The 27,487-nt window shown below is 48.5% G+C and overlaps 1 protein-coding gene across 9 annotated transcripts in view; it reads left to right on the top strand.

Annotated features, from left to right (window-relative positions):
* Positions 1 to 27,487, top strand: part of EXOC6B (exocyst complex component 6B) — a 325,177-nt gene that overhangs the window by 75,149 nt on the left and 222,541 nt on the right. Inside the window, exon 1 of one of the 9 annotated variants that reach the window (XM_061351949.1) lies at positions 25,794 to 26,077. The exons of the other annotated variants lie outside the window; for them this stretch is intronic. Coding sequence (XP_061207933.1) covers positions 25,814 to 26,077 — 264 coding nt within the window. The 5' untranslated portion in view covers positions 25,794 to 25,813. Of the gene's footprint in view, positions 1 to 25,793; positions 26,078 to 27,487 lie in introns of those variants that run through there. 9 annotated transcript variants of the gene reach the window in all.

Here is a 27,487-nt window from a genome sequence, read left to right as displayed (position 1 = left end):
GGCTACAAGCTTTGCTAGCTCTCATAAAGCTCTTTTGCAAGTGTGGCTGTTCAAGTCCAGCTTTATAAGCCACCTGTGCACGCTTTTATTTTTTAACTAGGGATGCTGGCCCTGTAAATGTGCCTTTTTAAACTTGAATGCTTCAGATGTTATTGAAGTGTCTTTACAGGTCTCTGCTGTTGTTGCAGCTGCAGCTTTGATAGGTTGTAGTTGCAGCTACTGCAGATCTAATTGTGCACGGACTGGCGTGGGGGGTACGTGTGCACACACATGGCAATCAGTGCGTGTTCTCATATTCCCAGGGAGGCATCTACAGGGTGTTAAGGGCAAGCAGCCATTCCCTGAGCTTCAGGGACTCAAATCCGGAGGGTTGGTGAAGCCTTTAACCTTCAACTGATTTAGTTTTAGACCTCTTGTAGCTTGGAACAAACCAAGACCAATCCTCGTGATGCTGCAGTCACTTTATTGCAATGAAACTTAACTAAGATGATACCTAAACTGGGGAGACTGAGCTGAGCTCTTAGGCAGAAGCTCTTCCCTGTGAGGGTGCTGAGGCGCTGGCACAGGGTGCCCAGAGAAGCTGTGGCTGCCCCATCCCTGGCAGTGCTCAAGGCCAGGTTGGACACAGGGGCTTGGAGCAAGCTGCTCCAGTGGAAGGGGTCCCTGCCTGTGGCAGGGGCTGGAGCTGGAGGAGCTTTAAGGTCCCTTCCAACCCAAACCACTCTGGGATTCTGTGAATCAAATCCAGGCTTTCATTAATGATTTCATTGATGTTCCCTGCAGCAGGACAAATGCACCTCTCTATTTAAACCCAGCGTTCCAGGGAGCGTATGGATGCAGCTGTAGAAGGCTCCCTGTGGTGCTCCATGCAGGATTGATGCCCTGCTTCATGCTACTGGGATGAAATGAATATGAAGTACCATGACCTTCGTCTGTTCAAGGTTGACGGACTCATGGTGGCAAACTCTGGGCATCAGCTTATTCACGGCACTGGGTGTCACACTTGGCCATCCCATGAGCTTTGCGTGCTGAGCCTCAGATGGGGAGATCCTTGCATGATATCATAGTCCTGGAATGCAAGCTCATCTGATCCAGTGGGACTTGGACCTGCTCTTCCATGAGCACAAACAGTAAAAATGGGTCTTCTGCAGAGGAGTGATGGGATTTATTGTGGGTGCCCGTGGCCCAGGGCTGGTTCTTGCTCTCCTGTTTTATAGAAACCTCTAAAATGTGAGAGCACAACCAGGTGTCCCGAGGCATTTGGTCTTAATTCGGAGACTTGCTGTGGGACTATGGCCAAGATCTGGAGTCAGCTCTGGAGGCAACCTCCTAAGTGGTGTCTCCATTGTATGAAGCCCAGATGATGGTGTTCTGCATTGCTCTGGTTCCATCCCTGTGTAGCACTTTGCACTGGTCTGCAAGGATCTGTCCTGACCTTGGAGTCTCTTTGAGGTATATCTCTATGCTGTCCTTTGCAGGACATGCAAATGGGGGGTTGGAACTGGATGAGCTTTCAGACCCCTTCCAACCCAAATTCTATGATTCTATAAATAAGGGCATGACTTGTTTGCTGTTGTGGCTGATTCGAGTTTGTCTTTTATCATGGTGGCTCCTGGCACATAGTGCATGTGGGGCTTTAATATCTAAGCTACAGCTCCCCAGCTTGTTTCATATATGCTAAATAGCTTATTATTGGGGTGCTTGTCCTCAGAACTACAGATTTTGTGTGTCAGAATCCTGGACTGGTTTGGGTTGGAAGGGACCTTGAAGCTCATCCAGTTCCATGGGCAGGGACCCCTTCCACTGGAGCATCTTGCTCCAAGCCCCTGTGTCCAACCTGGCCTTGAACACTGCCAGGGATGGAGCCACGTCCTCTTCTCTTCCCATACCAGTAATAAACCCCCTTTGTGTGATGTGGCTTTTAAATACTAATGATTTCCTCTTAGTCGAAGGCTTTATGTACTGAATATCCACCAGGCTGGGGAAAATGAGCTTTTCTGCCTTATAAAGCCTTGGGAGCAGTTGTTGCTGATGGAGATGTTGACAGACCCCCTTGCTCGGCGGTCTGCATGGTGCCACTGGAATGCAATGTCAGTAGTGTGTGCATGGGTGGGACAGCTTGTGTACAGCTGAGCCTTTATCACAAGCAAACAAGTCTTTGGGAACGTTGGGTGAGTTTCATTTCTCCCCCCCCCCCAACCCATTTTTATTTGCTTTTCTCCCTTTTAAGCCAAATTCTTGCCATTTACTGCTTCCTGGACTCAATGGCTTCTGATTGAGTGAAAAAATAATAATAAAGAAAATACCCTGTGTAGATTAAGCTGCTGAAATGCCTTCGAGGCGTTGTTTATAGGTCTATGTTCTTTCTTTGCCGAGAGAAAGTGAGTGCTTTAATGTCTTCCATATTTCACAAATCTCCCTGGCTCGGATGCAAAGGGCTGTGGCATTTGAAGATGGGTTTTTGCTGCTTTTAGGGAGAGACTGATGGAAACGTTGGCAGATGTGGCTGTGCTTCTGCCTCTGAAGGTAAGTGTAGTGTGTGCGAAGGGTGCAGGGTCAGCAGCGTCAGGGGCTTCAGACCTTAGAGATGCAGAATGTGCTGTCGATGAGTTGTGCTCTGAGGCTGTGTTTGAGGGAATGGGGTTAAGCATCACAGAGTGGTTTGTGTTGGAAGGGAGCTTAAATCCCATCCAGCTCCAACCCCTGCCACGGGCAAGGACCCCTTCCACTGGAGCAGCTTGCTCCAAGCCCCTGTGTCCAACCTGGCCTTGAGCACTGCCAGGGATGGGGCAGCCACAGCTTCTCTGGGCACCCTGTGCCAGCGCCTCAGCACCCTCACAGGGAAGAGCTTCTGCCTAAGAGCTCAGCTCAGTCTCCCCTCGGGCAGGTTCAAGCCATTCCCCTCGGCCTGCTCCATAGCGTGTTTCTTTGTGTAGCACAGGCATTATTTGTAATACATGTGTTGCCACTGAAAGCATAGGAATGGTCTAAATGAGAAGTATTCAGTTTTCAGTCTTTAGGCTTGAGTCAGTGCTGTGATTTTTTTCTTTCCCAAGTTTCATGGAACTTCCATTCCATTAACAAAACACAAATATCTTGTTTTTAACTGGTGCCGCTTTATGGGATAGCAGAAGAGGAATATGGGGAAAGGCAGCGTGCAGGGGCATGGCTGGGACTGAGGCTGAGTTGAAGTGGAATACCAGCTTTGGGAAGGGCGGTTGTGATAAGTGCCCTGTGTGAGTTTCATGGTTTAGGTAGCTCTGTCCTTATTTGTCAGTGTGGGTGCACAAGTTCAGCCTTGCACCATTGAGTAGATGGGCAGGGGATGGGAGAATCGGGATGGGAGAAGGGAGGAATTACACAGCTAATTTCCCATCCTGACATTGGACTGGATCCTAGAGAAAGTCCCTTTGAAGTGAAGGCATCCCTTTTGGGCTCATTTGCCTTTAGTGGGAGCATGAGGGCATGGCGTTGCTCTGGGTTGCTCTTCCCACCAAGGGGTCACCTCAGTTATTAATGCTCCTAGTGAAGAAGTTTGGGATTTCCATCAATCCTAATGCCCTGATAACACTTCCTTTCTTTGCAGCCTGAAAGCCTCTCAGTAAGCAATTCCACCTGACTTCAATACAGAAATACAGGAATTACCAGAGCTAGAGAAAGAGCCCATCTGAGCTCATGGTCCTGGTGTCGGTGATGGGGTTTGGGGTTGTTCTCACCGGAGGTGCTTTGACCTTGTTCCTGTGCTGGAAATGAACAATTTGGCAGATGAGTTTTGCCCCCAGACCCATCTCTTTAGCAAAGCAAGTAAACAGTGTTCTCACCACAGATGACATGCTGCTTTAGGACTACGTAGAGTATGAATGAGGATCCAGCGTGAGAGCTGCTGCAAAAGCATATGGGGTGGGTTTATCTTTGGAGTGATACGAGATGTGCTGATCATACCCAGTTCTTCAGGCTCTCAGAGACAGTTTGGTGCAGGTAGCCAGATGCTGATTGCTCTTGACTTCCGATCCCATAAAACCTTGATCAAACAGCTGGAAGCAATTGAAAGAGAAGTCCATGTTCTTCTGTTTAGTGAGACAAAGCCTATTGTGTGCTGGAGCAGGGCATGAAGGATGGTTTCTGCTGCACTGAGGGACAAAGGGCTGAGCGCTGCAGCTGAAAAATTACTTTCCCAGACAAAAGGCATTGGACCAAATGTGATGGACAAGTTGAAATTGTGCTCTGGGATGCAGGGGATGGGGGCTTTGATGTCTTCCTGACATCTGCATCTGGAGTGGGCAGAGTCCTGCATCCAGCTCTGGGGCAGCAGCACAAGAGGGACATGGAGCTGTTGGAGTGAGGCCAGAGGAGGCCATGGAGATGCTGCGAGGGCTGGAGCAGCTCTGCTCTGGAGCCAGGCTGAGAGAGCTGGGCTGGGGCAGCCTGGAGAAGAGAAGGCTCCTGAAGGGGAGACCTTAGAGCAGCTCCAGTGCCTAAAGGGGCTGCAGGAAAGCTGGAGAGGGGCTTGCGACAAGGGCCTGTAGGGCCAGGCCAAGGGGAATGGCTTGAACCTGCCCGAAGGGAGACTGAGCTGAGCTCTTAAGGCCCCTTCCCACCCAAACCAGTGTGGGATGATGATAATATGGGTGTCTGGACCCATCCGTGTAACCTTCTGAGTTCACTTGTAGCACTGAGGTGCTGATATTGGGGCATTTGGTGAAGGGTTTGTGTGGCTTCATGTCTGATGACCTCTCCCAAGAAATGTTTTGACCCCTGTTTAGCTTTGGGAATCCCATTCTTCCCAGTCTCAGTGCTTGTCCCAGCCATGTGATTTTTTGCTTTCCGAGCCCATTTGAGTCTTTAAAGCATGAAAACTACCATTTTACCACAAATTTTCATGTCAGTGAGCTTTAACTGGTGCGAGATTGTGCTGCTGGGACCGTGCTGTGGAAGGGGTCACAGGGAGAAGAGGAGCAGGAGGTTGCCACCGGGTGTTATTAGCTTGGTGTGCGCACGCTCTTGTTTTGGAAGGGCAGAGTCAGACTTGCAGCGTTTTTGCTCTCTTGCTCTGACTTTCCTAGTCCCAGGGTTTGACAGGCTGAACTGAGGCTTTAGCTCTTGGAAACCACTTCAATGGGTCCTGTGAGCCATAAAGATTATCTAAGTCAGGGTCCAAGGAGCTCTTCAACTTGAGCAATTAATCCCGTATGTACGTTTCACTGGCGATGGGGACTAAAGGCTTCCCTTGACTCATCCTAACGATATATATTATTCTTTAACTCATTCTTAAATCACTGTTCCTTTTAAGTTAAGGGCATAGTGAAGGAGGCTGGGAATGCAGAGCCTTGAGACCTCAACTTGGAGGCAAACATGGGCGTTTTATTAGGAGGATATCTGCTCTGGAGCCAGGCTGAGAGAGCTGGGCTGGGGCAGCCTGGAGAAGAGAAGGCTCCTGAAGGGGAGACCTTAGAGCAGCTCCAGTGCCTAAAGGGGCTGCAGGAAAGCTGGAGAGGGGCTTGGGACAAGGGCCTGTAGGGCCAGGCCAAGGGGAATGGCTTGAACCTGCCAGAGGGGAGACTGAGCTGAGCTCTTAGGCAGAAGCTCTTCCCTGTGAGGGTGCTGAGGCGCTGGCACAGGGTGCCCAGAGAAGCTGTGGCTGCCCCATCCCTGGCAGTCATTTTGGATATGGCAAAACAGGGCAGGAGCCAGGTCAGATGCAGATCAGGCCAGAGGGTCTCTTAATTGCAGCTTCCACTGGCCATAAGCTTCACATTAAGATAAGCTGCAAAGGCTGGGGTTAGTTAGTTTGCAATAACACATCTTCTTGTCTTGCTTGTTCGGAGCTGTTGACTGCAGGGGCAGCATGGAGTGCCAAGGGGAGGGGAGGTCTTCCTGTTAAACACTTGCTGCCTGCATGACTAAGAAAGTGTGAAAGGCAGGAGTGCATCTGCTTGGGAAGCAGGCTTCTGGAATAGGACTTTTGCAATAATAGGGCTTTTGTGTCTCTGGAGTCACTTGTGTGGCTGTTGCATGTGATTTGGCCACGTTTAGATTCTTCGAAGGCTGAATTACCGAGGTTTACTGGTGATGGGTGCCCAGGGAGAGCCTTCACAAGTGCTGTAACTGAAGCAGAAGGCTGCAGAAGACGTTCATGCTATAATTCATTAGATTGAGTTTGTGTATTAGATGCTGGAGAGCCTGTGGGCAGAAACCTCTGTAGTGATGCTGCAGTGGTGACTGGGGCTCATCCTGCTTAGACACCGAAATCCATGAGACTAAAATGCCCAGCTCTGATAGTTCTCAAATTCCTCATTTATTGTGTTTTCATCTTGACTAATTTCAGTAGAGATTCATGCTTAATGTCTGAACTAGGTGGTTTAACATCCCTTTACACATCTCGTGTCTCTCCCTGTGCGATCCGTTGCTGTAATTCATCATTCCCAGTTTTCTGAAGAGCCTGGAGGCTCCACTGCTTTCCTCTTTAGATGGTGAAGAGGGAGAAAAAGCTTTATAGGATCATTTTTATGCAGTAAGTCTCAAATTGAGGTTACTGTTTGGTAAGGGGCAGCCTTTTGTAGTGCCTGGGTAAATCCGTTCCAGGACCGTGAGCAGACATGCTTGTATTAGCGTGTTAATTTCTTATATTGGAGGAGTTCTGATCCATGGAAAAACAAACTAATGAAAGGGGTTTTTAATTCATGTTTTTTTTTTTTCCCCCCTCTTTCTCTCTTGCCTTAAATTAGAAACATTCACTTTCGGAAAAGAAAAAAAAATAGAAAAAAATTTGTGAAGTTAAAGGCAAAATGATGGCATTTATTATCTTGAATTTCCATGACCAGTTAATTCGGGCTGTGTGTGGGTGGCTACATAATCCTTCTGTTTCCGAAACCTTCCCGAGGAATTCTTTGTTACTGCGACGAGACAGACGCCCAGTGTGGAAAGTTGAAATGGTCAAATCCCAAATCCCCTCCTGCTGCCGGGCGCCGCGGCGGCTGCGGGATGGCAGATACCAGCCTTGGCTGATGGGCTTCTCGTTTCCAACGTGTTAATCCCCCTCTGCTCGTCCTCCCGACTGCCTCACGGAGGAAGGGGAAGGTGTGTGCTGGGGACGGTGCTTCTGCAGGCCTGAGGCTTCTGCTGGGTGCGTTTGGGACTGTGGAGAGCATCTCTGTAGGTGCTGGTGGAAAAAGCACCTGCAGGAACCTGCAGAGATGCCTCCTGCTCATCTGTGCAAAGCTGTTTTGAACCACTTTTGGCTGTCTACAGCCAAAATTGTTCAAATTTTCCAGGCTTATTTGTCTTTTTCTTGGTAATCTCTTTTAGCTTTGTATTCCAAAAATAAAGGTGCCTTTTCACAGCCCAGAAACCACCTGTGTCTTGGGCTTCATCCCCAGCAGCATGAGCTGGGCTGGGTCAGCCTGGAGAAGAGAAGGCTCCTGAAGGGGAGACCTTAGAGCAGCTCCAGTGCCTAAAGGAGCTGCAGGAAAGCTGGAGAGGGGCTTGGGACAAGGGCCTGTAGGGACAGGCCAAGGGGAATGGCTTGAACCTGCCTGAAGGGAGACTGAGCTGAGCTCTTAGGCAGAAGCTCTTCCCTGTGAGGGTGCTGAGGCGCTGGCACAGGGTGCCCAGAGAAGCTGTGGCTGCCCCATCCCTGGCAGTGCTCAAGGCCAGGTTGGACACAGGGGCTTGGAGCAAGCTGCTCCAGTGGAAGGGGTCCCTGCCCGTGGCAGGGGTTGGAACTGGATGAGCATTAAGGTCCCTTCCAAGAAAACTAAGCTGGATGCTATGATTCTGAAGCCTTTCATAGTTCTAAGGCAGCATGAGGGATTGCGTTTCTCGTTGTCAATCTGTGGTCCACCCTGGAGCACTCCAGGGTAATGCCTCGTGCCACAGGAGGCACAGTCCTGGTGCCTTCCTGCCCCAGAACAAAGCTTTTGGGGGAGACAAGAGGCGAAGAAGTGGGGTCTTCATATCAGGCAGCAGCAGTAAAATCATGGTGGTTGGCACCAGGCTGGAGACCCGCATCCCCCAGCCACCCAAGCAGCATCTTGATAGCACGATCTGGCTAGGGGCTGGCAGCACCCTGCAACCCCATTCAGAGGCAGCTTTAAGCCATTTAATTGCCTTATCCTTCAGTCCAGGGGTGGAGGGGGGGGGAGCAAATGCCATCCTCTATTTGGGATTTCATTCTGGTTCAAGGAATAGCGCCGGGGAGCGCTCCTTCTTCTGCCTTCTGCGCGGTCCTTTTGAAAGCAGAGGCTTTTAGGAGTTTAACATTATGAATACCTTGGGCTCAGTGGCATATGCAGAACAAATGTGAATCAAACACACAAATAATTCCTTCAAGAATTGTATTTCTTGATGTGGTAGCGCAGTACTCCACTGTTTACAATAGAGAGTTAAGTGGGATTTCGGGTTTGCTGGGAAGTTGACAGCTTGCGGTCCAGAGCAAAATTTCTGCCTTTTGTGGGATGAAAGAAGAAAAGCTGATGTTCTTGAAATGGTTATTTATAAATGATTTGGAAGTTTGTTCCCTTTCCAGGCAGGGGAGAGCCTGCCAGGATTGTGGTTACTGCGATGGTGAAGTTGGGGATGTGAAGAAAAAAGAATCACAGGAGTCTGTTTGCATTAGAATAACAAGATAAAGAACCTTGCGGGGGACTCAAATGAGATGCAGTTGGGAACAGATTTCCCTCGCTCCCTTTCTCACGGGTAGGATGTTGGGAATCTCGAGCTGAGTCCCTGAGCAGAGGAATCACTGGATTGGAGATGCACAGCTCTCAATGTTGGGATGGGATTAACCTGTGCAAACAACCAGTTTTGGTTCTTTTGTGCTGCCATCAGGCTGTTTTGCAGGCTCAGTTCTGCACCAGCCTGTTCTGTTTCCTCTCTCATCCCTTCCTTGGTTTCCCCTTGGTGTTTCCTTGCTGGCTTCCAGCCCGCTTGGCCATGCTTTGGGGGGGTGGCTATGAACGTGCAGTGCATGCATTCCAGGGCTAGGGATGAAATCTGTGCCCCAAAGGAGCTGATGATAAGTAATGGATTTTTGTTTCTCATTCTGTGTCTGAGACTTTTGCCATAGTGTGAATTTGGTGGGGAAACAGGGCTGCTGAGCAGTGGTTGCTGCCCTCTTCATAACATGAGGTGTAGGAAATGAGAGGATGCTGCTGTGTTATTCAGAATAGGTCCCTGGTGCCCCATGCGTCCCCTTCCCAACTCAGCCATGGTAAACCCCATCCTGCTCTGGGATCGGTGAAGTTAACCCCTCTTCCTGCTCATGATGCAATGCAAAGGAATAAAAGTCTGTGTTATCTATGAGTGTATTAGCAGGGAACAACCAATGGTAATGTATTTGGAGGTCTTCTCATGGGGTAATCCCTGAGGAAAGGGAGTGAGTGGGTTGTGGAGCAGTTTATTGGCGAGAAGGGGCTTTACGGCAGCAGCGTTTTGCTTTGGTCCAGCTGTGGAAGGAGTAGGTGACCTCCTCCAGATGTTCACATTGCAAAAGACCAATCTGAAGGTGAATTCCTCTCTGTGTTTACTACACACCATGTGCTAATTCTTCAAGGTGCTGTGGTTTGTGTTGGTAATGCTGTCAGCAGAGGGCTGGAGCCTGCAGAATGGGAACGCACTTGCTCTGTGGCAGATCCTTGCCCAAGATAGCGTGGAGAGCAGTGAGATCCCATAACCCCAGGCAGAGTTTTGACCTGGTCTTGGAGCTTGTGGAAAGAGAGGTTGTCCAAGTGTTAGGACTTGGCAGAGAGGTCATGGTGTTGGATTGCTGCCCTTGGTGCTTTTCAGTTCTCAAGTGTTGGTAATTACGCTCTCATAGAGGGTGGCATGATTACTCTTCTTATAGGTCTCTCTTGAAAGGCTCAGTTGGGTTTCAACAATAATTTATTGAACTATGTAAAGGGTTTTGCACCTTTATTTTCAAAATGAAGGCATATCTGCTCCTTACTCCTTGGTGCACATCAGCCATCAATAGCATATGGCCCCAGGAATGATTTGGGATGGGTTGCCGTCTTCCATCCATGGCCCCATGCTGGGGGGCTGATAGGTGGGGATGGAGTCTCATCAGCTTGGTGGAGTGAAGGGGACGTGTCTCAATCCTTTGGTATTGTAGAGCGGGTGCTGTCACCCTTCCTGGAAGGTTCCTCTTTACCCTTCTCAGAGTGGACTGAATCAAGTTTGGTTCTGGTGCTGATCAGGGGTTAATAGGACACTAAAACTGCCTGAAGCAGCAAAGTGCCAACTCCAGCCCCATTTGACTGTTTCTGTGATGCTGCTTGGCTTTAAAGTGTGTGTGTTTTCCCATATTTATTTTGTTACCATCCTTGAGACTTGTATAAAATACACTAAAATGAAGAAAACCCAACCTGAACAGAGGAGGAAGGGTTTAGGTTTGGGTCCTGTGTGTGCCACTGCCCTCTCCTGGGGAGTGCTTTGCTCCTCAGCAGCACACTGGGCTTACTCCGGTCTCACTCAACTCATTGCTGAATATTGGGATATTTGAGCAGGAGCTCGTTATTGTGGAGTTTCCTCTCCCTGAACTGCCTTGATCTCCATGGGGAATGGGACCTGTGCCAAGAGGACTTCACGGTGGCAGGCACAGTGGAGCATCACTGCTATCTCCTCCTCTGCCTTGCTTCTCTCAGCAAGGCTAGGTCTGGTGTCCCCTTACCTGCTCTGCCCAGGGTTGCTGGAGCATTACTGGGATTGGGTGGCTTCTCTCCTCTGCCCCTTCCTCTTGGTGGGGGCAGAGTGGCCATGGTGGAGAGGATGGAGAGCAGCACATGACAGGGCTCCAGCACCGTGTGGAGGAGCAGGGTTACACGTCTTGGTGCCTGCTTGCGCTTTGATGTGATGGCATCCAACAGCATTGTCTGTATTTGGACCTGTGCCTCATCCGAGCATCCCTGTGGCTTGTCTGAACCAACACTGGAGTCCCCCGTTGCTTGGAGCAGGAGGAACTCCCCTGTGTCCTTGCTGCTGTGTGCATCTCTAGCGGGTGCACTGAGGGGCAGGCAGTGTGACTTCCAAGTGGCACGGGTTTGTTTTGAGTTGTGCAAGAAAGCAGCAGCGTCGGATGCCAACTATTTGTTTACTTCTCTGAAGATCTAACATAATGAGTTTGTTTACAAGGGCTTCAGATAGCCCAGAAGGAACCCATTTGATTCTTTGGAGAACAGCTCTCAAACCATTGCTTATACAACACAATGACCCGGGTAGCTTTTGCACCCTGCTTTTTTTCTTAATTAAAACCCCCTAAACCTTAATCTTCCAGCCCCAAAGAATAATTGTATTGTCTCATCATTTGTTGTTGATTCTCTGTTGAATTCTTGTGGAGTGTTTCAAGTGTGTAATTTGTGGTGATGCTCTGTGTTGTGGTGGACCTCATAAGGCATTAACAGTGCGTGTGTGGTCACCGAGGAGGTGAACAACCTGCAGGAGAAGGGGTCAGCAGCCTGGGCAAGGCTTGGAGGAAAGAGCTTTGTGGAGGTTCAAGGGCAAAGAGCAGCTGTGAACAGAGGTTGTGGTGTTGTCTTTTGAATGCTGAAGTGTGTAAGTGAATTAAAGCTGCTCCTTGTGATGATGTCTGTTGTTATATTGTGGGATAATGAGGATGAAAATACCCCCAATTGCTGTGTGTACAGGGATGTAAGTTGCATTTCTTATTCAAGAAATAAGGGCATGAGGGTTGTGCTGCTTGTAAAATCGTATCTATCACTCACACAGTTCCTGATCAATACCTGACTGTGGCTTCAACAGAAGCTGTAAACCTCCTTCTAAGAGTTGGGTATAGGATAAACCTTGTGGATGCTGGGAGGGTTTTAAGCCCTGATGTTCTCCCATCTCCAGAATTGTCTGTGTGCAGCTGAATTCCCCGGTCATCCCCATGTATCTGAAATCCCTTTAAGTTCTTAGGCTTGGTTTGATTGAATGGAAATCTCTGCAGTGGGTCACTTGTGGTTCTGTTGTTAACATTTGTTTTGGCACAGGGTGCCCAGAGAAGCTGTGGCTGCCCCATCCCTGGCAGTGCTCAAGGCCAGGTTGGACGCAGGGGCTTGGAGCAAGCTGCTCTGGTGGAAGGGGTCCCTGCCTGTGGCTGGAACTGGATGAGCCTTAAGGTCTGTGCCAACCCAGACCACTCTGTGATTCCCTTTGTAAAGACTCTGAAGCCTCCCGGCTTAATGAAGCACTGTCCTTGAGTTATGGGAGTGAAGAGTTATTTGAACTCCCACTGTGTTAACATCTGTGCCTATCCTGCTCTAGAACTGGTCTTGGTGGGGTGCCTTGGTCACTTCAGTTCTTCAGCTACCCAGGCCCAAACATTGCCAGTGTTGTTAATCCATGGGACAAGAGGGTACCAATCCTCTAGGGTCTTGTTCCTCTCACTGGCCAAGCAATGCTATTTGCACAGCCTCTACTACAGCTGCTGGCAGAGGAAGGCTTGGGCATATAGATGCAATACCCCTTCTTCTTCCTCTGGACCTAGGGCTGCCACTGTCCTCCTTGGGAGTGTGTCAGCACAGAGTTGTGACCCATGGGTCTCCATTGGGGATCTACTCTTCACTGACCCTACTTTATACAGGTGGATTGGAGTAGGTTATCAATGGTCTTAAGATGTATGGCTTGCAGAAGAGTGTTACCAGCAGATTATCCATATGCTGTTGGACAATGAGTGTGCTGAGACTGTGTGGTTCATGGTGGACAGGGCTGGACTGCACAGGACCTTATATAGGGGACCAAAGGCTGTTGTGATAGGGTTGGCAGCTGCTTGGTATTGCATTCATGTTGACTTGGGGTCCTACCACAATCCTCACATAGTCTGTTGCTGCTTTGTGAAGACTGTGTGCATAGGGAGGAGGAGACTCCACCTCCAACCCTGCTCACAGTGGGTCCAGACGGTTGGAAGTCCCATGTTGATGCATGTTTTGAAACAGGGTGATGTGGGATGCTGAAACCCTCCTGCCTGTTGTTGATTTGCACTCTGTTTATCCCCATCGGTGGCTTTGCAGCATCTCATCATACCACTAAGCTGTCTGACCCTTTACTTCTCCCTTGTTCTAGTTCTCCTGGGAGGAAGCTGCAAAGCCAATCCTTTGACTTTTCTATAGTGTTGCTTCACTGATCACTGTTTATTTCTCTTCTTTGTTTGTTAATGTTTGCCCATAGTAGCTGCCTCTTAAATGAAGAAAACTTCTTTAAACCTTTAAATTCCTAACTGGGAGGCAGAGTTGAGCTGCTATAAACTGTTGTTTTGGGGGGAACTGGCTGGTGTCCCATCAGTAAGGCAAAACTTGAGAAGAAGTTATGGAGGGAGACTTCCCTGGTATTCATGAGATGAGAGCATTGGTTTTATGGTTTGACTGAGGTGATGTGAGAATAGAGACGAGAATTCACCACTGGCTCTTGTGCTGCTTCTGCTCCCAGCTTATGGGGTTATAAACCAGAAAACATTCCTCGAGCCTGGGAAAAAAGCTGTTGTCTGGGTTATTGTGGTCTGTGCTGGCTCAGCAGGGGTGGAGGTGGTGGAAGGTGCCTGTTTGAAGCGCACCTTTGAAGAGCCTTCCATCAGGAAGTAGCTGCTGATGGACAGGAGCAGCACAGCCACGCTCCTGGGGAGCTGGATTTAGTTTCAGACAGGGCAGCACACGGTGGGAAGTGGATGGAGAGGCTGGCAGTGGTGATGCTGAGCTGGGTTAGCAACATGGACACCCCTTGGCCGCTCCAGATCCTTTTTTAGGAGCTGATGTCTGTTTCTGGTTTTAATCATTGCTCCCATTGCATAACTGTAAATGTTTTCCTGTTTTGATGTCTATTAAAATCATAAAGTGCAGAGAAAGACCTGGTGCAGCAGCCTGTGCGCAGAGCACAAACCTACGTCCAGTGTTCACTTAAACCCTATGTATTTATAGGTATCGTTCTTCAATCGTTCTGAGCTCCTGTGTTCCCAGCAAGGTTTGCCAAGGAGAAACAAGGAGAGGTGGCAGACAGGGGAATGCATTTGTATTTAGGAAGGGAAAGGTCAAGAAACGACTGCAGAAAGGAGGCCAGAACAGAAGAAACCACGGCGGGGCAAAGTAAAATAAGAGAGTGGGAAGGCTGCTGTATGTTTTTAGGGATCTGTTGCCAAACCCCACTGTCTGTATCTCTCTTGGCTCCCAACAAAGGTATCTTGTGTTATAAATGAGAAACATCAACGCCGTCGTTATGTTTGTCTTGGAAAAGCATACCAAGAAAGGTTTGGGACTGTACCTTGTGTCTTGCACCCTGCTGTGTGCGATGACTTGTAGTAGCTCAGACCTTTTACCTCCAGCTTGGAAAGCAACTTTATCTCCTGCTCTCCTGGGAATTTTGACCATCTTCTTCTATTGCTTGTATTTTCCCTCTCTTTCCACCACTTTCTTCTTGTGTCTTACACCTTTAAGCATTCTTACTGTAGTTTTGCAGCAAGTATTGAATTTCTTGGCATCTACACTAGAGCCTCCTTGGAGTAGGACCAGGCAGCTGTTAATATTTGCAGCAGACAAGGCTGTGGTACTTGCTGCAGGAATCTCTGCAGTGCTGTTATTCCCTTTCATGACCAGACTTTGCACTGGAGCAGATGCAGGATGCTCGCACCGTGGTGGTGGCGGTGGTACCCTTTGGCAGAGGAAAGTGGTTTCTTAGCATCATTAACTACATCTGCAGTAGGACCACAGTCTCTGAGCATGTTTGTACAGGATCAACCCAGCTCTGGAGCTGCAGAACCTCTTTAGGGTTTGGACTGTGGGCTTCAAACTGGATTTACCTGAGCATACAGCCACTGAAGGTGGTGAGACCATGAAGACTGTGTTGAGGATGAGACTTGGCAACCTGGCTTGGTGCCACGGGAGGAATATCTGACTGCTCTTTGGTTCCTAACCTGCAATATCCATGACCTTGTAATCTTGCTGAGGGAGATTTGTGGCTTGAGCATTTATTGGGAACCTGGTGTGTGGGTGATGACAGCTGCAGGGGATTATATTGGAGGGACTTGGGAATGTTAAACCAGCTTTGACTAAAATATGTGTGGCCAGAGCAAAGGCCCTTGCGTTCGCCTTCAGCCTCGCTGCTCAGTGTTTACCCTTTTTAGTATTCCAAAAGGGTAAAAAAAAAGAGAAGCTATTCATTTAATTTCTTTCCTTTGAAGAGCCAAAACCAACAGTGTAAACCCAGACACATGTCAGGAAAGAAGTCTGTTCGAGGCCTTGCCCCCCTCTAGGAAAGACGTGATTGCTGATGTTTTCCGTTGGGTTGCTGCTGTTGACCTAGCTAATCCCAAACGGGAGCACAATTAGCAAATGAACCTCAGGACATGTTAGACACATGTGTCCTACTAGTGGGGGAATGCAAGTGCTATTTGAAGAGAGCTGGGGAGAGGTTGCTCTTTACTGTGGTGGGCAAGCTGGCAGTGATAAGTTGTCAGAAGGCACATGGAAGGTTTGCCTTCAAGTGGTGCCGAGTGCTTTGCATGACTGCTTTGGTGTTTCCTGTCCTCATGTAACCTCGTATTGACCTTCCTGTGTGAACTGTTGGAACAAGTCCAGAGGAGGCCATGAGGATGATCAGGGGCTGAAGCACCTCCTGTATGAAGACAGGCTGAGAACTCTGGGGCTGTTAAGCCTGGAGAAGAGAAGGCTGCACGGAGACCTCAGAGCAGCCTTCCAGTATCTGAAGGGGGCCTATAGGGATGCTGGGGAGGGACTCTTCGTTAGGGACTGTAGTGATAGGACAAGGGTTGATGGGTTAAAACTTAAACAGGGGAAGTTTAGATTCGATATAAGGAAGAATTTCTTTACTGTAAGGGTGGTGAGGCACTGGAATGGGTTGCCCAGGGGAGCTGTGAATGCTCCATCCCTGGCAGTGTTCAAGGCCAGGTTGGACAGCCTTGGGTGCCATGGTTTAGTGTGAGGTGTCCCCGCCCATGGCAGGGGGGTTGGAACTGAATGATCTTGAGGTCCTTTCCAACCCTAACTATTCTATGATTCTATGATCTTCTCCATGGATATTGCATCTGTTGCGAGTGTCCTGCTGCACGCTATTGGCTGCATCCCTGGAGCTGTGGAAGTGGAGCAGTGGAGGACTGGATGGATGAGCAGGACATCCTGGGCTGTACCGGCAGCAGGGCTAGGGCAGGGATTGTGCCCCTGCACTGGGCACTGGTGAGGCTGCACCTTGAATCCTGGGTTCAGCTCTGGGCCCCTCACTGCAAGAGAGACATTGAGGGGCTGGAGTGGGGCCAGAGAAGGGCAATGGAGCTGGTGCAGGGCCTGGAGCCCAAGTGTGATGGGGAAGGGCTGAGGGACCTGGGGGGTTCAGGGTGGAGAAGAGAAGGCTCAGGGGGGACCTGATGGCTGCCTCCAACTGCCTGACAGGAGGATGGAGCCAGGAGGGGCTGGGCTCTGCTCCCAAGGAACAAGGGATGGGACAAGAGGAATCGGCCTCAAGCTGCACCAGGGCAGGTTTAGATGGAGCTGAGGAACAATTCCTGCCCCAGAGGGTGCTCAGTCATTGGAACAAGCTGCCCAGGGCAGCTCTGTGTGTCTAGGGATATTCTGCAGGTGCTTGTACTCAACATAGAAGTTGTTTGCTTTTTCCTGTTTTGGGAGCTTAAACATGGTAGGGGAAAGGAAAAAAAAAAGACATATGACTATGGAATTGCAAACTGGAATAGCTGGGCAGGAATAATTTCAGTAATTGCTGGTCTTATGGAATGATGATAAGGCTGTTGTAATGCATAACGCTTTCTGAGATGTCTTGGAGAAGGGAAATGTGTAAGAGTCTTCTCCTTTTCCTGACGTGTAACTGGGTGCGTAGGTCTGTGCGTGCCTAAGCCAAATTCTGGGCCAAATTCTTAGACTCCCAGTGAAATTAATTATATTAATCTTGCAAATCTGAAAGCAGAACTTGTGCCTGTGCTGAAGTTAGGATTTCACTGTCACCAAGAGGCTCTTATAACAAGTCCAACCTTTCCTGCGTTCCTCACAGTGAGCAGTGGTGTGACCCTTAAGCTGTGGTGATGGTCTTGGAGAAGGCTGCTTTTGTCCTAATGGGCTTTATTGTTTGCTGATGCCTCATAGAATCCCAGCCAGGTTTGGGTTGAAGGGACCTTAAAGCTCCTCCAGCTCCAACCCCTGCCATGGGCAGGGACCCCTTCCACTAGAGCAGCTTGCTCCAAGCCCCTGTGTCCAACCTGGCCTTGAGCACTGCCAGGGATGGGGCAGCCACAGCTTCTCTGGGCACCCTGTGCCAGCACCTCAGCACCCTCACAGGGAAGAGCTTCTGCCTAATGTCTAATCTAAACCTGTGTGAAGTGACACCATTGGCCTGTAGGTGTTAGAAAGCTCTAATGCAAAAGGATAGATTAAAAGTAATCGAATGTTCATCTGGGGTCAGTTCAACCTTTGCAGAATTCGCTTTTAGAGAATAAATATCTCTAAATCCCCTCTGATTTCTGAAAAGGAATCGCCATTGTCCAAACCTCAAATGAATGTCTGAATCATGCGGGATAAACCGGGAATAATTCAGCTGAACAAATAATGCTTCTCTATAAAATGGAGTGCAATAACATGCAGAAGATTGGAAAAACATGCCAGTGACCAAGAAAAATACCATTGCATCCATATTAATATTTCATTTTCAGTTAGAAGAGAAACCGTAAGTCTCTATTAAACTTCATTTCAAAACTTTATATTCTTTTAAATGCCTCGATACAGCAAACTTGACCATTTAGGAAAGGCTTCTCCATGCTTAAGTCACCTTTAGGGGAAATTAAGCACATGCTTAAAGAGCCGAGTTCACTCCAAAGCGCATTGCTGATTCCGAGTTCCAACATCCCAAATTGCTTGCTGGAAAATAGCTGAAATTTGGCATTAGGTTGCAATTTAGTTTTAGAGAACATTCAAGAGCAGAAGAAATATTTCCACTGTGTGCTTAAAATATGGAAGAATATTGGTTTATAGGGGTTTTATTGCATTGTCTGCAGCCTGAGAAAACCCAGAGCAGCGAAATCACGACTGAGCAGCATTGGTGGAGCTCGCTGGCACTTGGATCTTTATAATTCCTCGTGTCAGTCTGAGCATAATATATAGAGTGCACACAGTGTGAGTTTCAAAACAAGGTCCCTCGCAGCTTGAAATCATTGTTTGAAATAAGAAAAGAAAATTAAACCAGCTTTCTTCCATCTCCCATACTGGTTGTCCCCAGGCGGGCAGCGGAGATTTAGTGGTTCGGGGTGTGCTATGGAGCTCTTGCTCTGTGCTCCTTGCCCAAGATTGAAGTATCCCAGCTTCCCAAGTGGGTTTTACCCACTTAAAGAGAGGCAAGTTTGCAATAGGGATGTGTTTACAGGAACCCTGTGTGGGTTCTAATTGGGGGGCTCTAATTCAGGCTGTCAGAAGATGCAAAGCGTCAACGGTGGTGACCAAGTTGGGAGCAGTGAGAGCCTGGAGATGCTCTGCTTGAAGTGGAAATAGGGCAGAACTGAGAAGCTTCAGGGGAAGGGAAAGAGAAGTTTGGGTATTTGGGACGTGTTTAGGGACTGGGATTGATGGTTTTCATTGTGCTGAGCTCCCTAGGTCTGCTTGCAGGAGCCCGCTGGCAGCGTGGGGGGCAGAGGCAGATCCTTGGGATGCTGGCAGTGGGTGAGTCTCCTGCTGCCCGAAATTCCCTCTGAGTTTTCCTTGCTGGTGGCTGACAGCCTCAGTCTCCGTGCTGCCGAGATGTGTCTGGAGGGGAAGTTCAAACCCACTGATTCCTGTCTGGTTCAGCGGCAGGGGACTGAGAGCAGGGGGTCTGGATGGTGACAGGGACCATAATGAGATCCGGGGTCACCAGTCCTGCTCCTGACGTTCCAGGGGGCTCATCCGAGGGGATTCTATCAAGGCAGCACACTGCATCATCCCAGGGCTGGCCCCATATGGTGCACACCGCTCTTTAGCAGTGAGTTTGGTTTTTGGAGCAGTGTCAGGGCTTAGTGTTGCCTCTGCCTTTGACCCGAGGTGATGGAGGAAAATCTTCTGCCAGGGAAAGAGATAAAGTCAGGGCTGTTCCCCATCACTCTGGGTCAAGTGGGGCGCACAGGATCAAGCTCAGAGCTCGTGCACACAGGCAGTTCCCAGGGCTGTGTGCACTGGGAGAAAGCATCTCTCCAGGCTGCACTGAAAGGAGCATCTTTATGTATTTATGGTGCCACACACAGACCAGCAAAGAGCCTTTTCCCGGCGCTGCTGAGGGCCTGGCTTTCTGCAGCTGTCTTAAAAAAAACCCTATAGCTGTTTCTCAATCTTTATTCAATGGAAATGTGCAAGCTCAGATCCAGAGTCCATGATACCAACACCAAATGCCAGGGGTTTGCTCACTGTTCCCCCAGTCTCTGCTGTCCCTGGCTATGATAATAACATAAGAAGGACATGGAGCTGTTGGAGCAAGTCCAGAGGAGGCCATGAAGATAGTAAGGGTACTGGGGCACCTCACAGGTTGAGAACTTTGGGTCTGTTGAGCCTGGAGAAGAGAAGCTGCGTGGAGACCTCAGAGCAGCTTCCAGTGTCTGAAGGGGGCTACAAGGATGATGAAGAGGGACTCTTCATCAGGGACTGCAGTGATAGGACAAGGGGTGATGGGTTCAAACTGAAGCAGTGGAAGTTGAGGTTAGATAGAAGGCAGAAGCTCTTCCCTGTGAGGGTGCAGCTGGATTCTCCTGTCAACCCACATGGGTCTGAAATCAGAGTTCTTGACTCTGTTTTAATTGATGGAAATATCTGCAATGGGTCACTTGTTGTGGTTCTATTGTTAAACATTTGTTTTGGCACAGGGTGCCCAGAGAAGCTGTGGCTGCCCCATCCCTGGCAGTGCTCAAGGCCAGGTTGGACGCAGGGGCTTGGAGCAAGCTGCTCCAGTGGAAGGGGTCCCTTCCTGTGGCAGGGGTTGGAGCTGGATGGAATTTAAGGTCCCTTCCAACCCAGACCAGTCTGGGGTTCTGTGATCTTTCTCACGGAGTGGTGGGCAGCTTGGGCAGATGGGCTTTCTTCCTGAAGACTTCAGGAGGGATTTGCACACCCTGAGTTTATCCACAAAGCTCCCAGTTACAAACCAAAAGACTAAAAAAGACTGGAGGTTGCAGTAGGTTAAAGAGAGGGCTCAACGCAGGGGGCCACAACCATTGCAGGGGCAGGAGTTTCACTCTGCTGCCTCTCTGACTTTGCCATCCTTAGCTTGTTGGTTTTTATCAGGGTTGCAAACAGACCCAGGCAAAATGAAGCCAACGAGCAATGTGAGCGTACTCATTTGTGTGTGCTGGGGAAGGTGCTTTCCTGCTCTGCAGCTTGTGCTTTCTGCAGGGTTCTGGAGCTGGAGCTCGCTCTCACGTGAAGCAGCTGCTGGGAACGCGGCGATGCGAAGCTGCCGTCCAACTTCTACATCAGATTGCAATAAATTTTTATTCCTTCTCCTGTTTCTCACTTCTGAAGTTGGGAACGAACCCAACTTCGTATAAATTATGTTCCTAAAGGAGACTGCGCTTCCTACTTCGCTATTTATAGATGGCTCTTTCTGCATGCATATGGATTGCAGCTTTATTTTCTCATCCTCAGTAGCTTCTGTTTGATCTCGTGGGATGCTCCTTGTGCATCTTCAAGGAACGCTGCTGAACAATTTATCTGTTCAATACTCTGCACAGAAGTATGAAATGATTGCTGGAGTACCTTGCACTCACATGTGTGTGGTGCTGCAGAAGGTCAGCTCTGGGTCTGTGGGAAGGACTGATGCTACCTAGTTTTGTTGTTCAAAGGACGTTAAAAACCAGTAAACTGATCATGGAAGGGTGGGAATAGTCCCAGTAATAGTGGAGCCAACTGGCGTTGTTGATTTTGGACCTTAAGGAATGTTTCTCTGTGCTGGTTTGAGACTTCTGTAGAAAATCTCTGTTATCCTCAGTGCATTTCACCCTTGTGTCCATTGGTAGAGGTTGACATTTTGTCAGTCCTTGATTTTCCAGCTAACCAAAAGAAAACCCAGGCAAATTTGGTTTGCATGTCTGCAGCTGTAGCAGTGTATTCTGAGTGCCCTCACTGACAAATGCCAGCTCAGAAGAGCAGCAGAATCATTCAGGGCTTATCTTGGTCCACAGAAGATGCCATGGGGAGAGAACATCGTACTTGGTGGTGTTCGTTTTGGATAACTCTTGTCCTGCTTCTGAATTGAATGGTGTTTTGGTATTTGTACACAAGGAGGGGTCAGGATGTCCAGAGGGAAACTCTTCTGTAGTGAATGAAGCTCTAGCCCTTATTTATCTGGAATTTGCCCTTTGCAGCTTCGGTCCCAGAGTAAATGAGCTGTGGCCTTGCCATAGACTGAGTGTCTTTGGACCACACTTGGGATGGGATGAATTCAAACCTGATGTTGCAGAAGAAATAACCTCTCCCTGGGGCCAGGGGCAGGAGTTGGCCTTGTTGGCCATTTGATCTTTTTTGCTGACATCTGGAAGAAGTGTGGAACATCTTGGATCCCTTCCTAGGGCGCAGCTACGTGTCCAGCCAAAGGGTTGACCCTGCAGTTCCCCATTAGCGTGCTCGAGAAGGTTTGTGAAATGCTTCCCTACCCACCAGTGTTATTATCACCTCTCAGGCATTACAGCTTCATGCTTCTTGGTTTCACCCAAACTGAACTCTTGCAGGAGGGATTGGTTTGCTTCCCGTGTTCAGGGAGGTCTCCTGATGCTTGCCGTGTCAGTGCAGGGATGGCTTTACGGTTAGAAGCTTTTCTGGGTTATTATTATGTCTTTTAAAGACAGCAGATACTTCTGTCAGCAGCTGCATGATCAGCTTCCAGGCTGTATTTGGAAAATGGTCTTTCCTTCGTGAAAACACCATCAGAACCTGTTCTTGGGAGCACTGACAGGCACAGAGGAAGGAACCCATATCTCTGATGCTGTCCAGCATAGACCTGGGTGTTCAGATGTTCATCCTGTGTGCACAAATTGCTATAAAACTGCCCCAACTATGGTATCTTTTTCTTGGCAGAAGCCTTATCTATATCTCAATGCCAAGGGGGAAATACTCAGCCTGGAGTATCTTGCTTTGGATTTCTGCATTTAAGGAAAGATGCTGTGTTGGACAGTAACCCAGTGAAAAAGCTCGAGATTTTACCTCTTCAGATAAGGCACCTGAGGGTTGTAGAAGTTGTTTGTAGGATCAAAGACTAGTTTGGGTTGGAAGGGACCTTCAAAGGTCATCTAGTCCGAGCCCCCTGCAATGAGTAGGGACTCCTTCAACTATGCCCAGTAACTTCTTGTGTAGGTCAGAAGTGACCCTCAGAGGTTTGGTGTCTTTCATTAAGAGACTTTACTAATGCGGTGCAGTAGCTTTTCTTCTGTGTGTCTGGTGTGAACACTGCACTTGGGAGAAGTAGAAGCACTGTAACTCAAAGGGAGCTGTGTTAGTTCATTCCCCATCAGTGATGTATGGGTTTCATATGGCCTTCAGGCTGCTGGCAGTAGGAAGTGATGATGCTCTGACTTCATTAACAGGGGTTATGTTCTCAGAGATGGGAGCTGTGCTTTGCTGAGGAGCCCCTGTGTGTGCAGACATGGGGATCTTTGGGGGGATTGAAGTGTGTCCTTCTAAAGTGGTTCTCTGTGAGCTCTTTTGCTTCTCTCATTTTCCCATCGTTCCCTCCAAGATAGAGCGCATCTCTGAGAAGGGGGATAAAAAGTTGAATGGTTTGATCTGAAATGAAACATTTTGCAAAGCCTAATTAAACAAACCCATGATTATGATGTAAAACCCTGTCCCAGGCCTTCAAACAACTTCTGACATACCAGCTTTGCTTGAGAGCCGTGCCTAATCACCCCTTGAAAGAAGCAGGGAGCAACGGGTGTTGAAAGGCAATGGTTGGAGCTTGGCGAGGGAACCCAGCGACCACAAGTGTTGAAATTTGCACGGAACACGAGGAGGGCTTTGATCAAAACACAGCCCAAATTTCCACAGCCTGGGACTCGACCAAGAGCGCAAAGCTAGCAACAGGGAAAGAAGGTTTTGGAGAGACTTCAGAGCTTACAACAGCAGCGTGGCAGCCTGTAATCTCAATAGAAAACTGGCTCGATGGTAATTAACAACATAGCGATGTAATCCATGTCAGGACAATCCCTTCCCTCTCCTCCTGAGAACCTCTGGGCTCTTTGGGTCCTTTAGTTTCTTCCAAACTGCGTCATGCATTGAACGCAGAAGAAGAGGTTGAGATGCGGCCAGGGGAGCATGGAAAGGATTTTGGTCTGAGCTTTCCGGATGGAAGATCATGACATACACTCCTTGTGTTCTTCATGAAGGACAGTGTGGAAACAGAGCTGCAGGGCTTGAAAGAAAAGTCATTTTAGGTGTCCTGCACTTGTTTGAAGCAGGCTTGGCACATGGGTGAAGGTTTGTTGTTATTTGGTGAGAGCTGAGGAAGCAAATAATAGCGTATGTTGTAGCTGCACCAGATGGGTGGAAGTGGGTATGTAAGTGTCCAAGATCCAGTCTTGGTTATAATATAACCAAATAACCAAGATCCAGTCTTGGTTATAATATAACCAAATAACCAAGATCCAGTCTTGGTTATAATTTATCAGACTTTTCAGTTCAGAGTGGCTTGTTGAGGAGTAATGCCCCTCACTCCAAGTGGGTGATCTGCAGCAGGATTTCTGAGCTGTCAGCAAGCCTTTCTGGACTCTGGTCCCTTTGATTTGCTGTTACCTTTACAGTTAATATTAAATCATATTGGTTAAGAGGGCTGTAAGTAGGATTGGCAGCAGGTGAATGTTAGAAATATAAGGGGTGGCTAAAGAAATACAAATGTATGTGTGAAGTTGGGCCAGGGCACATGAAGGTAGCTTCCACTGGAGCAGCTTGCTCCAAGCCCCTGTGTCCAACCTGGCCTTGAACACTGCCAGGGATGGGGCAGCCACAGCTTCTCTGGGCACCCTGTGCCAGCGCCTCAGCACCCTCACGGGGAAGAGCTTCTGCCTAAGAGCTCAGCTCAGTCTCCCCTCGGGCAGGTTCAAGCCATTCCCCTTGGCCTGTCCCTACAGGCCCTTGTCCCAAGCCCCTCTCCAGCTTTCCTGCAGCCCCTTTAGGCACTGGAGCTGCTCTAAGGTCTCTGCAGGGCTGCTCCATCCCATCTCCCCCAGCCTGTTTGTGCTTGGGATTTCCCTGAGCGAGGACATACTTTGAGCAGGTGGTAGGATTTTTTTCTCCCCTTCAGTGTTTTAGTATTTTTGGGGATGTGAAAAGCCCTGCTGAGAATGGACCTTCGAATTTCTGCCGCAGACACCCAGCTCTTTAGACTCTAAACCATTAATGCTTCATTTAGATGGACTTGGGTATAGCGGTCCTGCTGTGCCCACTGAGTCAAGAGAAGCATATACTGTGCAATCAGTAAATTATCCACGTGAGCTTGCTGAGCAGCTGCAGAGAGGAACATTTAATGAATAGTGAAGCAATTATCTTGACAACTAAGTCCAACTCAGAACAATAACACGTTCCCAGTTACTGTGTGGTAGGCAGATGGTAACGCAGCCTGCTATTAAGGGCTTGGCTTGCCACTCTTGAGGTTACTGGCAGGTAATCAGTATGTTTTTCCCATTTGGAGGTTTGGATGTTGGTGTTCTGGGAATTAGGCCCACAGGGATGTCCAGTAGATGTTTCATTGTGAATGGAAGGCTGCTTTTTTTTCATTCTTGCTAGGAAATATTTCTTGCTGTTGCCAAATATCAAGACGCAAATAGAAATGTATGCGCTCTGGGGTCTGTTTGGCAACACATGGGAAGCTAAACCAGGCAGGAGGCCTTCCAGAGCTTAATGTAGACACTCATGGTTTGGTAGAACATGCTGTGCTGGTAACCTCATTGCTGTCTTCCAGTGTTGCTGCTGGTTTTGGTCACCTCCCTCTGTGCACCAGCTAACCAGGCTGATAGATGTTGACAGTAGTGATCTGTGCTGGGTTTGATAGGTGGGTCTGATGTGCCAAGGCTCTGCATGGTCCAAACCCAGAAATAATGAGTTGCCGATGGTGAATGAGGTCTTGTCATAGAATCCCAGCCTGGTTTGTGTTGGAAGGGACCTTAAAACTCATCCAGCTCCAGCCCCTGCCATGGGCAGGGACACCTTCCACTAGAGCAGCTTGCTCCAAGCCCCTGTGTCCAACCTGGCCTTGAACACTGCCAGGGATGGGGCAGCCACAGCTTCTCTGGGCAACCTCCAAATGCAGAGAGGAGGTGTTTTATGTAACCCAGAAGTCTGAGAGCCTGTCTCCAGGCCACTGTGGATGCTTATGAGTTTAATTTGTGTCTTCCTAAATTACCATCTAAGTGTTTGCTCTCTGCCTGGCAGAATTGGTGGTGTAGTGAGGGTAGGACACAAGTGAGGGCAAGAAGCAGCCTGAGGAAATGCTAAACTTCACAACTATGGAAGGAGATGGTTCCTCCCATCAGGTTCAGAGGCTTTTTCTGTGTCTGGTATAAAACATAGAACAGTTTGGGTTGGAAGGGTCCTCCAAAGGTCACCTAGATTCCAAGAATGTCTGTAGAAATACTGTCTCAGGATCCCCAGGCATTGGAGGCATCTCTCTGAAATCCTGAAGGTCAGGCAAAAATGAAGACCCATTCACTTGTTCTTGAGCATGCATCCTGAAGACCCACGGTGGTCAGATGGCCCTGGTGGAACCCTTTAGCTGTGGGTCACAGTGAAGAACCTGCTTTGTTTCCATGGCATCCCTTTGCTTCAGCCCTTGGACCAATGGCACAGGTGTCCAGGGAAGGTTTGTTGTAGAGATGAAAGAAGCCCTTGCAGAGAGGGAAGCTTCCACCACAGAGTCCATGCTTAATACGGACTTTTCCATGCTCTTACTAGAGGTTTTATTTATGGGCTCTGAGGTTGCAGCTACCGATGTCGGTGGAGAGCAGGGAATGAGGATAATTAGCAGGAAACTATTATGTGGCCTTCAGCAAAACTGCTCTTCCTCCTTGGCTGGTTGTGGTGCAGATCTCGGAAGGAGACCTCATTCCTCACTGTGGCTGAAGGAGAGAATTTGCAGAGTAAGTGTTTTCTTGTGCAGAGGGTTGAGCGCTGAAGGGGTTGGTGTGTGGTAGCTGCCTCAAGTGGACACGACTCAGGGGCCCTTCTGGACCTCCAGTCTGCTGGGCTTTCTCTTTCTAGTGAACCATGGTAAATAACTGTGTTTTGTTTAGCACATAGCACAGGACACGTGCAGTGCTTCCATGAGACAGCTGCAAAATGCTTGACCAAAAACGTGATGCTCAACTGTGTGGGGCTTTTGCAAGTTCAGAAACATATAGAATCATAGAACACCAGGTTGTGAGGGACCTCAAGGATCACCTGGTCCAACCTTTCTAGGCAAAGCATGACCTGGACTTGATGTCCCAGCTCAGTTCATTCTGCCTTGCACATGTGCTCTGCTTCTTCCGGCACCTTTTCAGCTATGAGGATGCCTTCAGCCCCTTCTTGCTGCCCTCCTTGGTGGTGCCTCCTCTCTCAGGGTTTGGAAATACAATTGTGTTGTCCCATAGGTGATGGAATTGGAGTCCTGTGTATGTGTGAACCCCACCAGCAAGCAGAGGTGATGTAGAGATGCTTTTCAAGGCACTGATTGAGATACTGGAGTAAGTCACTGATTCTTGGCATGTTCAGTATCTTGGAGGAGTACCAAGAGTTAAAACCCCTGATCTGCCTGTGGGGTCTGTTTCTGATGAATATCTGGGTTATTTTAAGGGGTGAAGTTCTTGATTTAGTGGTTGTATGTCACTTATATCAACAATTGCAAATCAGAAGTCTGGTCTGGAAGGTGATGCTTGTGTCTTAAGACTTCTTTTTAGTTGGAATTTTGTAGGCTTTTTTTTAGACCCTCTTAGCATGGGGTCATCTTGTCTCTTTCTTAAGCCACCCTTAAAAAAACCACAACCATTCCCAACACTCCAAAAAGTTTCATTTGAAATACATTTCCTGCACTGTTGTGGTTAGAAATTATGGTCTACTCGATTTCTAGGCATCCGTTTTACTCTCACAACTGAGGTAGACTGAGGTAGGAATTCCTGATTTTGTCTAACAGGTTTTCTTCTTATTGTTTCCTAATTTTTATCTATTTATTTGTTAAGTTTAGGTGATAACTTCTAAGTTTGCTGCCACTTCTTACTAAAACTGGTGGTAGAAAAATAATCTCCTTGCCATCTTAATAGGAGGAGGAGTAATACAAGAGAATGTAGAAATCAAACTGAATAATAGCTTTGAAGACCATCCAGGATGCGAAGAAGAGTCAGTTTCTCTGAAGATGGGGAAAGCTACGTTTTGGTTGGAAACCTTGGGAAAAACCAATTGGGAAGTGGTGTTTATCACAAGTGCTGACTGAATGTGAGCTTCAGGCCAGGTCACTGGATAGATACTGTGTGGTAGCTCCCGAAGATCAAGTGTTGGGATTAGTAGTGGAATTG

The sequence above is a fragment of the Neopsephotus bourkii genome, unplaced genomic scaffold (genome assembly GCF_033783945.1).
Source record: "Neopsephotus bourkii isolate Nb327-2 ecotype Australia unplaced genomic scaffold, CSIRO-AGI_Nbou_v1 NB_616, whole genome shotgun sequence".
NCBI lineage: Eukaryota > Metazoa > Chordata > Aves > Psittaciformes > Psittacidae > Neopsephotus > Neopsephotus bourkii.
The sequence above is the reverse complement of the archived record's forward strand: the minus strand, read 5'-3'. Positions and strand labels throughout refer to the sequence as shown.